The 14,499-nt window shown below is 40.2% G+C and overlaps 1 protein-coding gene across 3 annotated transcripts in view; it reads left to right on the forward strand.

Annotated features, from left to right (window-relative positions):
* Nucleotides 1-14,499, forward strand: part of tcaim (T cell activation inhibitor, mitochondrial) — a 37,225-nt gene continuing 22,726 nt past the window's right edge. The window contains exons 1-4 of one of the 3 annotated variants that reach the window (XM_059022713.1): nt 1-77; nt 4,683-4,726; nt 6,734-6,869; nt 13,061-13,214. In XM_059022713.1, coding sequence (XP_058878696.1) covers nt 4,695-4,726; nt 6,734-6,869; nt 13,061-13,214 — 322 coding nt within the window. In that variant the 5' untranslated portion in view covers nt 1-77; nt 4,683-4,694. Of the gene's footprint in view, nt 78-4,020; nt 4,351-4,682; nt 4,727-6,733; nt 6,870-13,060; nt 13,215-14,499 lie in introns of those variants that run through there. The other 2 variants (XM_033998535.3, XM_033998534.3) reach the window with 2 other exon arrangements.

The following is a 14,499-nucleotide window of genomic DNA, read 5'->3' on the forward strand; positions in this document are numbered from 1 at the left end:
TTTTGATGTGAGTTTAGAGACGCCATCTTATCTAGGGTATTGGTATAGTGTTTCAAACAGCCACTTCACAGCTACAGGTATGTACAGTGGTCTCGTTTTTTCTGTTTATTTTTTTGCTTATTATTTGTCTTCTAACGGTTAGCAGCGTGTGATGCCTCACAAAATAGAAACCACATTTACGTCGTTTTATATTTAACTGAAAGTATCGAGCTGTGAAATAATGCCTTTTGAGGCGACAATTAATTTTACGCACCGTCTATGAAAAACTAGTTTCTTTGAGGGGTTTTCTAAGCAGTCAGTCTTAAATATTAATTATACACGTATGTTCTCTTTGCATTTTACAGCATAGCGTTTATATTATCCGACATTCCTGTCTATTAGTGTGTTGCTATAAATTGTTCAGAACTCCGCAGTGAAGACACATTGAGGAGGGGGATCACCTTTCACGGGTAACAATGAAATAGACGTTTTTACTTTATTGAGTTACAGTATTTATAAATAATAGTGCTTGCTTACTGGTATCTGTATACATGTTTTAAAGAATGGAGATCGGCTGAAGCAGTAATTCAGCATGTATAGTACACAAACTTTTTTCTTTTTTTTTGTACATGTTTCAATAGGCAATTGAAACGTGCAAAGCTGTGTCCCATGAAGAGTTATGTTCATAATTTATAGCAAGTGAATATGGGGTGCCAAGTGTACCAGGTGGTTTTTTCCTGATTTAATTCAAATCTAGTGTTTTTACTAGATTTAAACAACAACAAACAAACAAAAACGTTTTTTCCCCCGATTTCATTTTATACATACATTTTTTTAACAAAAACATTAAAAGTTTTGAAATGTGTACTTTCAGATATAATTTATAAATATTGAAAACACCTAAGTCACAAATTCAACATTTAAAATCAATTTGACAATTAAATCTGGGTTTTGTCAAAATAAATATTTATTTTGCAAGCTTTAATTGCTGACCTCAAAGATTTATTTCAGATGCATCTGTCAGCTAAATGTTGACTGGCCAAGTGTAAAAATCAGATTTAAGTTTAATGTATTATTTCACACATTTATTTAACATGTCAGCCAAATGTTGACTCACTGAGTGTAAAAGAAAAACCACAAAGTGATTTCTATAATTGTTTTATTGAAATTGGGATGAAGCCCTGCTGCTGTAAATAATGTAGCGTACACAGGGGAAGGCAGCAGTAGGGCTGGTAGGTGACGTAATCACACACGAAGACATAAGCCCGATATATGCTCCTTGCAAAGGAGCTGGCTCTTTTGTACAGTGGTATCGGCGCTATGCTTTAGTGCAAGAGGTCCCGGGTTCGAGCCCGCCCTCCGTCTGTGTGTGGATTGCCTCGCCCTGTGTGATGCGCCTGCCTACATTAACCAAGATCGCTACATTGGTGTGAAAAGTGGACGCAGGTACCCCGGCATGCACTCGTCGGACTAGCCTGGTGAGCAAGTCCGGGGCGGACTTGAGGCTGTCAGGGGAGAGTGTAGCGTGCACGGGGGAAGGCAGCAGCAGGGCTGGTAGGTGACGTAATCACACACAAAGACATTATTATTATTTATTATTATTTATTTCTTAGCAGATGCCCTTATCCAGGGCGACTTACAGTTGTAAACAAAAATAAATTTCAAGAATCACAGTACAAGTATATGACAAAATACAATTCAATAACAGAGCAGATAACAGTGTCAGTGATAGTTACATCAGGATATAATTAAATACAAAATACTACAGATTAGATGACACTTGACAGATTACAGTACTCTAAAGTACATGATTAAATGCAGTAAAATAGGGAGCAGTTAAGAGCAAGTAAAGTGCATTTAAGGAATAGTGATGTGTCCAGAGGGAAAAGAGGAGTTTCTACAGGTGCTTTCTGAAGAGGTGAGTCTTGAGGAGGCGCCGGAAGATGGTCAGACATAAGCCTGATATACGCTTTTTGCAAAGGAGCCGGCTTTTTTGTACAGCGGTATCGGTGCTATGCTTTAGTGTGAGAGGTCCCGGGTTCGAGCCCGCCCTCCGCCTGTGTGTGGATTGCGTCGCTCTGTATGACGCGCCTGCCTGCGTTAACTGAGATCGCTACAATAGTATAAAATGTAATGTAATGTTTTTGTAAATAATATTTTTATATTAATTCAATAATGTATGTGAATGGTGTTTGTTTTGACTGCGTTTGGCAGAGATGGGGTTAAAACCCGTCCCTGCCAAACACGTGTGTAATGTGATCAGAGTTAATTGTTTGATTGTTGATTAGCGCTGGCCACATACTATAAAACAGTGGTGTGCAGACTTTTTAAATGCTGCCCCCCCTTTTTTTAAGAGTACATTTTTTTGCGACCCCATTCAGAGGCTGTACCTTTGGGCGATTGATATTTTGCAGCATTCATTGATCCTTCTACATTACAAAGGTCGCCAGTGCCTGTGGAAGAAAAGCAAGCCCATATCATCACCTCCAACCTCCACCATGTTTAACACTGGGCATGATGAACTTTTGATGAACTCTTCCTCTAAACATATTGTTGCTTTCTTGGTGAAAAAAAGTTATATTTTGGATTTGTCTTATCACTTTATATTTTGCAATTTTCTAATAAAATCAGTTCTGAAATACTGTACATATTTTCAATTTTCCATTTACAGTACTTAATATTTTTGTCAAAAGAAATTCAGTGTAACTTCATAATGTGAGTGAATTTGTTGTTACAATGTGTAGTATTGTGTGTATATAGTATATTGTATTTTAATGTTTGAAAAACACTGTATGTCGCCTTGGATAAAGGTGTCTGCCAAGTAATTAAATAATATGTTCCATTTCCTTCTCTATACCCTTACATAAAATCTCTATTTGTAACAGATGGGAAAATGTAAAGGTTATGTTACTTATTATCAAGCTGCGCAGACTAGGTCCCCCAAGATGAAGTGGTAGGTCAAACACAGCCTAAGATGAGGATGAGGAAGAGAATTTTAAAGATGATCAATGGGACGACTAGTGTGTTTCCTCCCTTTAGCATCAAGACACTAAATTGTTCTCATCTTTCCAAATCTTATTAACATTATAATGTAAATCTTCTATCAGTTTGCTGTTTATTTGTGTTGCCTTTTGCTTTTTTTAATTAATCTGTGCAATTTTACATCAGGACAAATACACTCAACTTGTAGATTTTAATGTTATGTTCGTTCATCAGATAAAAATAAGACGGATTAAAGATGTCAACGAAAAGAATCCTTAATGTAATTGTTAGTTTATGCAAGATAAAACTATTTTCATATCATACTTTCTGTACCTTAAATGTTCTTATTAAAATCCTAGTATAGCACTTTTTATTTATTTTTAAGATACTGCTTTTAGAGTATTTAGCCCCATCATTTCCAGTGTAAAGTTACACAAATGTTGAGGTTGTTATATCCCAGTTGGGACACTGCTGCTGTACCCTTGAGCAAGATACTTTACCCAGATTGCTCCAGTAAAACCCAACTGTATAAATGGGTACCAGAATTTTATGTAAAAATAATTGTACCCCTGTAAGTCACTTTGGATAAAAGCATCAGCCTAATAAATAAATGTGCATTATTATTATTATAAGGTAATATAACATCTTACTTTTTTGGAAAAACGCTATATTAGTAGTTAACGTGTGCCTCTCTCTCTCTCTCTCTCTCTCTCTCTAGCTATGGTAGTTATACTTAATTACAAATTAGTGTTGGTATTTATGCCTATTAAAAACTCATAAAGGTAGCGTTGAAATAATCGGTTGTATTTATGTATCTATGTACAGTAGGTGTTTTTTTATTTATTTTATTTATTAATATGACAGTATCAAAAAGTCTGTCTCCTAAGTTGTTCATTAGCTCAGACCTTCTGTATTACCAACACATTTCATTCTGGGTTTTTATTTAACAATCAAAAAACACACCCATTTTGTAAATCAAAATGTGTAAGTCAAAGTTTAAACAACAACTAACCACATCTTCTCAGTGTCCGACCCTATCTTGTCAGAGGGAAGGAAGTTCCTTGCCTAGGCAATATGGCCGCCTGGTTTGCTTACTGCTGCTTGGAGTTTCCATTGGCGTGTCCGATCTAATCTAATTCGTCTATATCTATGGCTGATGTTAAAAGCGATTGCTTTTGTCTGAAATAATTATCTTAGGAAAATACTTCCAGAAAGACTGTATCTATCACTCTTAAGGACATTAAAACAAATACAAGCCAATGGGTATCTAAGGGCGATTTTGGATATAGTCAAAACATTGTATTCGATGTTATGTTTAAATGCATTTCGGCGTATGTTTGGTTATGTCTGCATTTCGTGCTTATTTTCAGCAGATGGGTGAGGAGGAGCGTAAGTTCATGTTGTTGACTCTACAGATTTAGACTGTTAATATTATAAAAGTTGATTTTAGAGATTCACGAGTTATGGTTTAAAGTATCGGTGTGTCCAAACTGTTTAAAACGTTAATAATAATAATAATAATAATAATAATAATAATAATAAACGTTATAAATGCATACTTAAATAATATGAAGCCCACAGACTGCGTTTTTATCCCAGTTCGTTGTTACAGAGAATTGATTTTCACAAATTATTAGAGTAAAGTGACTGTAAGAAAACGGGAGAGGGGCGTATATATTGAAGACGAACATTGACACCTGTTGGATGTCGTTTTTTTTTAGGAGCCAGATGAGATGTCTGTGACCTTTCTGCGCTATGTGACTAGGTAGGTATGCTATGCCTAGAAGCAGTGCACTGTAAAATCAAGTGTAGAAGGAAGGGTTCACAAACGTTGTTGGTTCAGGACCCCCATGACGTTTAGTCCTGCTGACTGGAGACGCCCAGTTTTGATTTCATCCTTTAGAATTGTTGTTTGTTTGTACCAGTGTAGGTAAATAGAGGTACAGAAAGTGGTACATCGTCAGAATGTGGTAATTGTACCAAAACTTGACCATGTAACGCTAGAAAATGGTACAATGCCAGTGCTGTGATTGACTACTGCACAAATCACTACGAACAAGACAAACTGCAGTTCACCTAATTTGTTGCTCATAAGTTAAAGTCATACATTTGCTGAATTGTGAAAAAAATATATTAAAAATAACTTTAAGGGCCAAAGTTCATCGTACCCCTTTCAGATGGGTATTTCCTTGTTTTCTGAGCTAAGATCATTTGCGCACGCCCAGGCTAGTACACAGTGTACCACTTTTTAACACATACCACAAAATAGCACAACACCAGTAAGTACTACTGCTTATGTTCAGTGTCATTTCTCGGACATTTGAGAAACCATGTCATAATGACTGTACTCAGTTGTACACTGCTTGACTGCAAATGCAACATAAACCTGCCTTTAAGGTAAGCAGGAGCACTATGATTTATTTATGTAGGGGAAATTATATATCGAAAATCCATGCCCGAAATCCTGCATTTATTTATTTAAATATAAAAATATAATTATAAAGTGCATTAATATAATTGACTATGTTCTCCCTACAATCATTCCCCTTTGTTGTATAATTCTACATTGTGTTAGTGCAGGCACAAGTTGATGTCAGTTATTCTAAATAATCCCAAACTCCAAACAGGGCAGCAGCATTTGTGTAAATTAATGTATCCCCCAGTCTTGGGACCTACTGAAGCTCATTAGCACCACAAAGAAAAAAAATATGTATTGCGCTATTACGGGATAATATTGACTTATTTCGAAATAATGATTGCATTATTTTGAAATAAATAGATAACTATGTACCAGCAATTCACACCACTGATGTCACTTTCCATTATGTCTCTTCATTTTGCTTTTAAATTAATTTTATGGCTGTATTTAATGATAAACTTGTACAAAGTATTTATTAGGTAAGACATTCCATCTCCACTATGACAGCTGTATCGCTGATGAAAACTATCTCACAATAATGTGAAATAACACAATGATTATTGTGAAATAAAGTAACATTATTGTGAAATAACACAATCATAATTTTTTTCTTTGTGACACGAATGAGGTTCTGTAGGGAACATTGCTTTGTCATTTAAGAGAAAACCAGCCGTGTGCTACGGTCCCCCTGAAACCATCCCCCTATACATTTCTAAACGCTTACTGAAATATCATAAAGCTAAGATTGGACGTTACAAACGGTTTGGTTCACTTTAACAAACTATAGCAGATCATAAATTTGACTAACCCCACAACTACCAGGAACAAAATATACATTTAAAATAACCTTTTTTTTTTTTTAACAGTATGGGCAATATATTGTATTACACAAATGTTGCTGTTAACATTTTCTTAATATTTTTTGCATTATAGTCTAGTCACTTAAAAACCAAAAAGCTTGCAAATTAAAACAGAAATTGTCAAATGTGTCTGTGGCCCAGTTGCCTGCATCAAGGTTAGCACATCATTCTTTACAATCAGCTTGACAGTTTTGGCACAGAAAACACAAAAGTATAATCTATAGTGGGAGAATGACTAGAAGAAAAATATATTGCTAGCACAATGTAAAGTACAAATTGTACGTTTGTGTTGCTGCACATTATTATGATTTTGTATTTAATTTTGTTCTTGCAAGTACAATATGTGGTTGTGCTATTAATCATTTCACATTTGAGCCAATTTTGAACCCATGCCTTCAGAAGTGAACAGTGTGCATGACAGTCTGAAGACGAGCTTGCTGCTGCTGTCTTCGGTGTTTGTAATCTGTGTTTTTTTATTTTTATAATGTTTCAGGATTCGACTGGAAAATCATTTTGCCCCACAAATCTGCCAGGCGAGACTGCTGTCTGGGGCAGATGCAGTCAGTGCACTGAGGCCCTTTTACTTTGCAGTACACCCAGACTTCTTTGGCCAGTTTCCCAGGGAAAGGGTAAACATTTATTTTAAACCAAGCAGAACAGCAGTGTTGTTGTAGCATCCAAACCTGGTGGAATAAATTATTACAAAAAAGGGACATCAGTATTGCTGAGTGAAGGCTATTGCTTTTCACATTGTATATTTAAATTGCTCAGTATGCTTTATTTATTTTAATTTAATTGGATAAAGTTGTGCTTAAATGCAGTTAAATTCTTAAAGCGCAGATGTACTCTGTACAGTACCTATAAATAGTTAACAAACTGCCTTAAACCCACCATACAGTTTAGAGCTAGTCACATTCATCCCAAAAAATGACCAACAAGACAAAAAGAAACAACTGCAGCCTATGCAGAATCTGGCACCAGAGTAAAACACAAGCTATTTGTCCAATTCATTTTCAGTACAGAGCAAGGGTGTCCAATCCCTGTCCTGGAGGGCCATTCCAGAACAGGTTTAATACTAATTAAATATCTAATATAGTACCTAGACAGAGGTTTAATCAATTTATAACATGGTAGGAAGGGCCAACTTTGCACACTGCTGCTATGGAGGAATGCAGTGAATGTCAATCAATAGATTGCTATTGTTGTACTACATGCAAGCAGATCCTCTGGCCTATGAAATGTAAGACATTAACTCCTCTGTGGTGCTGGGTGCTCGGCATTACTTGTCTGTTCAACCCCAATCAAACCCCTTATTAACTTATAGCGTTACACGTCCCCACGTGTTGCTACAACTGTTTAAATAATATACCTGTAATTGTTCTTTTCATTGCTAACATCCTGACAACTTTTTACATATAACTTTAAAGTCTGTTTCAAAGTTCTTTTCAAAATGTCCGCTCTAGTGCACTGATAGTGTAAGGATTATTACCCACATTGTCAAACAGTTAACACAGCAGTAACGATCCATAATGTGGTGTGCAACAGAGCACTTGCTGTTATGTTTTTTTTTTTCTTCCTGCAGTAATTTAGAGGACAGATCTCAACAGTTGTCAGGATGTTAACAATGAAAATAAAGATTACAGGTACTTTATTTCAAGAGTTGTAGCAACACGTGGGGATGTGTAACGCTTTTTTTTTCGGAACCCCTCTACTTACTCTTTAATACATAATTGTCTCCTCTTCAGAAATGTGCAAGACTGTGTACGTGTGCAGTGATGTTAGCCAGTGCCCAGATGTTAGCCAGTGCAAAACAGCCAGGTTTGAAATAGAGTATGTTCTGCAGTTTATCCCAGGTTTCTGCAATGGCGACTGCCAAGACTGGTATGCCAAGACAAAGCTTGTAATCTGTTTTGATTGCTGTGATTGCACCATCCAGCTTATATAATTTGTATGAGCAGCTTGTCAGAGGCAATTCTTCAGGGAATAGTGTTAAAAGGGTTCCTTATCAAGTACGAAATGTAGCCATTACCTCATGGGTATTAATCCTTTGATATTGTCTAACCTGAATAGATATTCCAAAGCTGCACACAGTGCCAGTGATGCAGTCACGCCCGCCCCTGAGGGCATAAAAAGACGCTGACACTAACATCGTCATCATTTTCCTTTCACAGCCTGAGAGAGAGTGTTGAATAAAATACTTTTATCTGCATTTTCGCTTGTGTATTACACTATTAATGCAATTAAATTACATGTTATAGTAATTACTTCATGTATTGTGCACTCAGCCGTGGTTTTGTGTTAAGTCCCTCAGCGGCTTTGTGCTCCGCTGCCCCTTCCCTGGGATCAAACACCTTAAGTCAGCTACTTGTGTTCTTTCTTAAGCTGCTAGGTTCAGTTGAAACGTAAAAATAAAAAAATGTGTTTTTTTGTTATAAAAACTATATTAAAATAACAGTAAGTGTTTGATTACTGTATTGTGTGAGAACAAATGTTTTTTCTCTGTGTATTTTCTGTTTTTTCCACAGAAACACTGACGCAGCTGCTGGGCTTAGCTGTCCTGCGTTAGATCGAGAGGCGCTGGGTCAGGCTGCTTGCAGTTTTTTCTCAGTGTCTCATTGCCACGTTAAGATCTGCTTGCAGAATTAGTGTGAAGACTGTTAGCTAACAGTAGGCTTTCCTTAGTTTTCGAACTATTGATCAGCCATGAGTGTTATAGGTGGGCATCCCTGTATCGCTCCTGTGGTGACTGTAGGTCCCAGACCTGCTCCCGTTCCCGTCGGTACTTTTGTACATCGAACAAGGTTACCTTTGCTGATTCACTTGCAGTCGCTGGGCTCAGCAGTGCTTCGGGTCTGACTGCCTGCAGTCCTTCCTGTACTGTCTTGTTGCCACTCTGGTTTCTGCTTGCAGCACCACTGCAAAGGCTGTCAGTGACAGCACGCTTCCTCCAGTCTTAGGGCTGTGTTGCGTTAAGCCAGAAGTTATACAGGTGGACATGCCTGTATTTTGCTTCTTCGGTAACTAGGTCACTGATCTACCACCGTTTTTAGTGAATGAGGTTACTGTAACGGTAGTGTACTATGCTCTGCAAACGTGTGAACCATGCTCCGTGCACGGTACCGTACCATTTGCACTGTACCGTTGTACTGTGCACAATACTGTGCTCTGCATCGTACCATCCACGTACCGTACCATTTGCACCATGCCGTACCGTTTGCATCATACCGTGTGTACTGCACCATTGCACCGTACGGCCGTGCACCGTACTGTATGTTTGCACTGTACCGTGTGTGTACAGTACTGTACTAGTGCTTAGGCACTGTGCAGATACTTAAGAGCAGCGAACCCGGCTTGAGTCTCGACTCACTGTTTTAATTTTAATTTTTTAATTTTTTCTTTTTACAGTACTTGCCTGTAACATACCGTACAGCGGTGTTGCTGCTTGTGTTGTCTGAGACAGCAGGGTTTTTGATACAAGTACTGTATACTGCACCAGCCCTGTTACAGTAAGTACTGTATATAGGAGCTGCAGCTCCTGCCCTGTTACACAGCGGCGTTGCTTGAGCAGACGTGTCCAGCCTCGGCTGGGGCGTTGTCTAGAATGGCAGAGGGGGCGTAGGGGATGTTTAACCCCCATTGTGCACAAATGTACCTACCCTGTGCTACAGGCACCGAACCGGTATCAAACAGCATTGCTTATCATACAAGTCTTTAACAAGCTGAGGCAGCAAATGTACATTCTTACTGTACATTGCTTGCTATTTGCATAATGCCTGGGTTTATCCCTGTTACACATGCAAAGCCAGCCTGCCTGTCTAGTACCAGTACCAGTTACTGTCTTAACAAGCTGAGACAGCAACCTTACATTTGTATCAAACCTCTTTCTGCAAGTTTTGTGCGCATTTCTCCGAGGCGCTCATGCGTCTATAGGAGCTGGCAATCCCGTCTGAGGACGTGGAGTCAGATAGCGCATCCCCTGCGGTTAAGCTCTCCCTGTAACGGCAGAGCTTATGCCGTTGATCAAAAGGGCCACTGCGGTCTTGCAGGTGCCCTGGTCTACAGAGGGTCCACCCTGTTGCATTACTGTACAGCGGCGTTACTGCTTGAGCAGACGCCCCCTTGTGAGCAGCAACAGTACTGTTCACTACAGGCACCAAACCAGGACCAAAACCGACCCCGTACCATTCCGGTACAGTCCCGGTTCCGACCTGCTACCGACCAGGATTTTACAATCCCCAATCTGGTACCAAGCAGGCCTTGTTGACAGTCCAGTGTTGACAGTGCTGTTTTTAGCAAGCTGAGGCAGCAACTGTACATTCTTACAGTACATTGCTTGCTATTTGCATAATGACTGGGTTTTATCCCTGTCACACATGTAAGGCCAGCCTGCCTGTGGACAAGCAGATGCTCTTCCTGTCTGAGGCAGCAGCACGCAAAGCAGGCACTGGTAAACCACATTTCTGCGTTTTTTTGTGTTCGTTCTTCAAACGTATGTTGGAGAAACATTTCTCCTGCAGCTCTACAGAGCGCTGTATGTCCCTCACCTGCACAGCGCTCTTCCCCATCACCCTCTCATAGAGAGGTGGCTGTGTACTCACCCCATGGCTCTGTGCCAAGGGAGAGCCACACACCCAGGAATAGAGAAGCTCTGGGCATGCGTGCCTGATGGAGACAAAGTTTGCTCCCTTCCGTTTGGTTCCAGCCCGCTACCGACCGGTGTTTCCATCCCATTTTGGTACAAGCAGGCCTTGTTGACAGTCCTGTTACTGTTGTTAGCAGCTGAGGCAGCAACCTTACATTCTTACTGTACATTGCTTGCTATTGCATATGCCTGGGTTTTTATCCCTGTGCCAGCAGCTTCAGGGACCAGCACAGCCAGCTGCATCTGTGGCCAAACCACTTCCTGGCGCAGAGGCTGGAGTATTGACATCAGTGCACCACAGATATCTGGGTGTTTACTACTGTTCAGACCGGCTACTCACTGCAGTTCATGTACAGTCCCCCTCCCTTTCGGGCGTGACTGCAGCATCAGTCACAGACCCACAGGACACCACTGTGGTGTCTTGGGAGGTAGCAGCTGTGCTGCAAAAACGGGCTATTCATATGGTACACCCCCCCCCCCCCCCCCCCCCCCCCCAATTGGAGGACAGGCTCTACTCTATGCCCAAGCGGGATGGTGGCCTCAGGCAGGTGTTTCAAAAGAGACGATGCAACAGCTAGTTGTAGTCATTCAGGTCAGGCAAATGGTTTACCAAAGTGGACCTCAAAGATGCCTATTTTCATATCACCATAAAAACTAGCACACTTAAGTTCAAGTTTTGCCATTTGGCCTCTCTCTAGCTCCCCATGCCTTTTTCGAGGCGCAGGGATGCTGTGCTGGCCCCATTGAGACTCAAAGGTATCATAGTACTCTGACTGGTTCATTTTGCCCAGTTTCCAGCACAGACATACACTCACACGTAACTGTTCATCGGCCACCTTCTATGGTTCGGGCTTACGGTGAATCTGCAAAGAGCCAGTTTACACCTTCTCAGACAGCCTCCTATCTATGAGTGTGCTTGGACTCTGGGTCCATGCTGTGCACTCTTGTCAGACGGCAGAGTGCAGAGAATAGCCACCTGTTCTAGCTATTCAGCTCTACAGAGCGCTCATGGTAATGATGTTCCAGAACTTTTGGGCTTGAGGGCAGCGGCTTCTCAGACCCTACCTTGCATGCGCCCTGTGCAAGCCTGGTTCAATAGCAGGGTTTTCTTTAGCCTGCATTGAACCACAACTCCCCGTTGATGGTGTTCTTCAATGTCTAAGGGCACTCTCTTGGTGCAAACAGCCTGTCCATTTGCACCTCGACGTAACGTTGGGCAGTGTCACCAAAAAAGGAGGCTATCACCACAAACAAGTCCAGCCTAGGCTATGGCACTGTGTAGAATGGCACTCCACATAATGGTTTGGAACTGCAGGCAGTTTTAACTGGCCTTGTAGCATTGTTGCAGAGAGTTCGAGGGAAGCACGTGCTTGTCCATGCAGACAACGCAACAGTGGTGGTTACGTCACCCACCAGGGCGAACTCAGGTTCCCCAGTCTCCATCAAGTAATCCACAAGCTGTTGCTCTGGGTGCATAATCACCTCCTCTCCCTGCGAGCAGTACACCTGGTGGTAAGCTAGGCAGCAGACCCCCTCTCAAGGGCCTCAGATGGTGAGCCTCATTTGGCAACGGTTCGGGAGAGCAGAGATAGACCTCTTGCCTCCCATGAATCGACCCATTGTCCCAGCTGGTTCTCCATAACAGGAGCCGGGGAAACACTGGCAATAGATACCTTGGCACACTAGTGGCTGAGGCAGCTGCTGTATGCCTTCCCACATGGTAACACGCAAAGTGGCCATTGGCTTAGCCTTGTAGCATTCCAGTTGGTCTGCAATATTGCCTTGCGACAGCTTTGGTATTCATACCCATGAGGTAATGTTAACGTTTCATACTTGATAGGGAACGTTAGGTTATTTTCATAACCCTGGTTCCCTGAAATAGAAATGTAACCATTAACCTTCAAGGTTGCTTGCGTTCTTTATTGCAGCAAGTCTTGAAGGAACAATGATGATGATGTCAGTGTCAGCAGTCTTTTTATGCCCTCGGGGGCGGGTGCGACTGCATCACTGGCACTATGTGCAGCTTTGGAATATCTATTCAGGTTAGATGGTATCAAAGAATTATTACCCACAAGGTAATGATTACATTTCTATATGATCTATACTTGGTCTACTGTAGGAGTATTATGCATGTGATGATAACGACGTGTAAGATAACAAGAGTCTCGTCTTTTTCAGGCAGTGAATGAAAACTCCCTCAAGAGGTTAAACGGTTATTTAGAAAGCCTCCAGAAACCAGGCTTCAGATCACTGCAGCCAACACAACTCACATTTTATGTGAGAGATACCGAGCCTGACAAAAGTCTCTCTCCATGTCTAATCCCTTCTGCAGGTACTGTTCTAAACAAGAGTTACATTTTGACTTAGAATAATTTTAGACATTGGTTGAATCCATTGAAACTTTGATTCAGGGGTTTCCTTTTTCATTGCAAATGCAAATCCTATTCTAAAAAGTACTTGTGTCCACTTCAGTCCCCTCTTCCAAGAATAACAGACAGGTAAGAACAAAGTTTTATCTGTAGCAAGTCACAGAAATAAGTCTTTGCCACATAAAAGTGAATATTATACATTTTCAAGCATATATATAATTTGCATTAAATACCGGTAGATAATTTTGGTATTTCACACCACTCATGATTACATGATGTTAAATAAAAGATAAATATATAAAAGATATATATATATATATATATATATATATAAATAAAACTTTCAGGCATTTTACGAAATGGCTGATTTTAGGAGCATCCCTTTACACTATTTGCCTGTTTTACTCAGTGATTTTGCAAAATGCCTAAAGGTTTCAGGCATTTTGCAAATTAACTGCTGCTATAGGCATTCTGTTATATTATTGAACTGATGTCAAGGTCTTTGGTCATTTTGTGAAATGACTGTTTCCCTCGGTCATTACATGAAATGCCTAAAAAAAAAGTTTCATTGCATTTCATGAAATGACTGGCGTGAAGGGCATTCTATTACACTATTTGACTGATTAAAGGTTAATTAAAAGAGTGAGGAGAATCTGTCATTTTTGTGTTAGCATTAATTACATGAATTTTTAAAGTGTCAGCTTTTCAAAATGTTTACTGCATTTCTTGTGGTTTATAAGAAATGATTATAATGAGAGATTATAATCAGGGGTTCACATAATGTTTATCATTAGGTTCACACATGAGTTCCAGCAGAATTGTTTTGGTACATACCAGAATTAGGGGTCATCATCCAAGTCGCTGTCTTGCTCCACCTCCTCCTCGGACAGTTCAAACAATTGGGATATCAAGGATCAGGGATGCAAATTTGGAGCTAGATTCAAGTACCAGGGTACCTCATATAGCGTGAATGACATTAAATTCTGGCGCCAGTAGACAGGTTTAATTTATTGTTATTATTTATTTCATTAGCAACCATAGATGAGATAGTTTCTCATTGGGTCTGGACTACTCAAATGACCCACCCACAATCATCTACATATACCGGAGAGAAGGTTTGTGTCGTGTGAGAAGTTGGGGCTTGTTTAAGGCTGTGTTTAATAATTTAGCACCAGTGGGCTCTCTGGTGCTGAACTTTCAAAGCATTTTAGCACCAATTTTCAAAACGATTTGCACCCCTGTCAAGGA

The sequence above is a fragment of the Acipenser ruthenus genome, chromosome 4, assembly GCF_902713425.1.
Source record: "Acipenser ruthenus chromosome 4, fAciRut3.2 maternal haplotype, whole genome shotgun sequence".
Lineage (NCBI taxonomy): Eukaryota > Metazoa > Chordata > Actinopteri > Acipenseriformes > Acipenseridae > Acipenser > Acipenser ruthenus.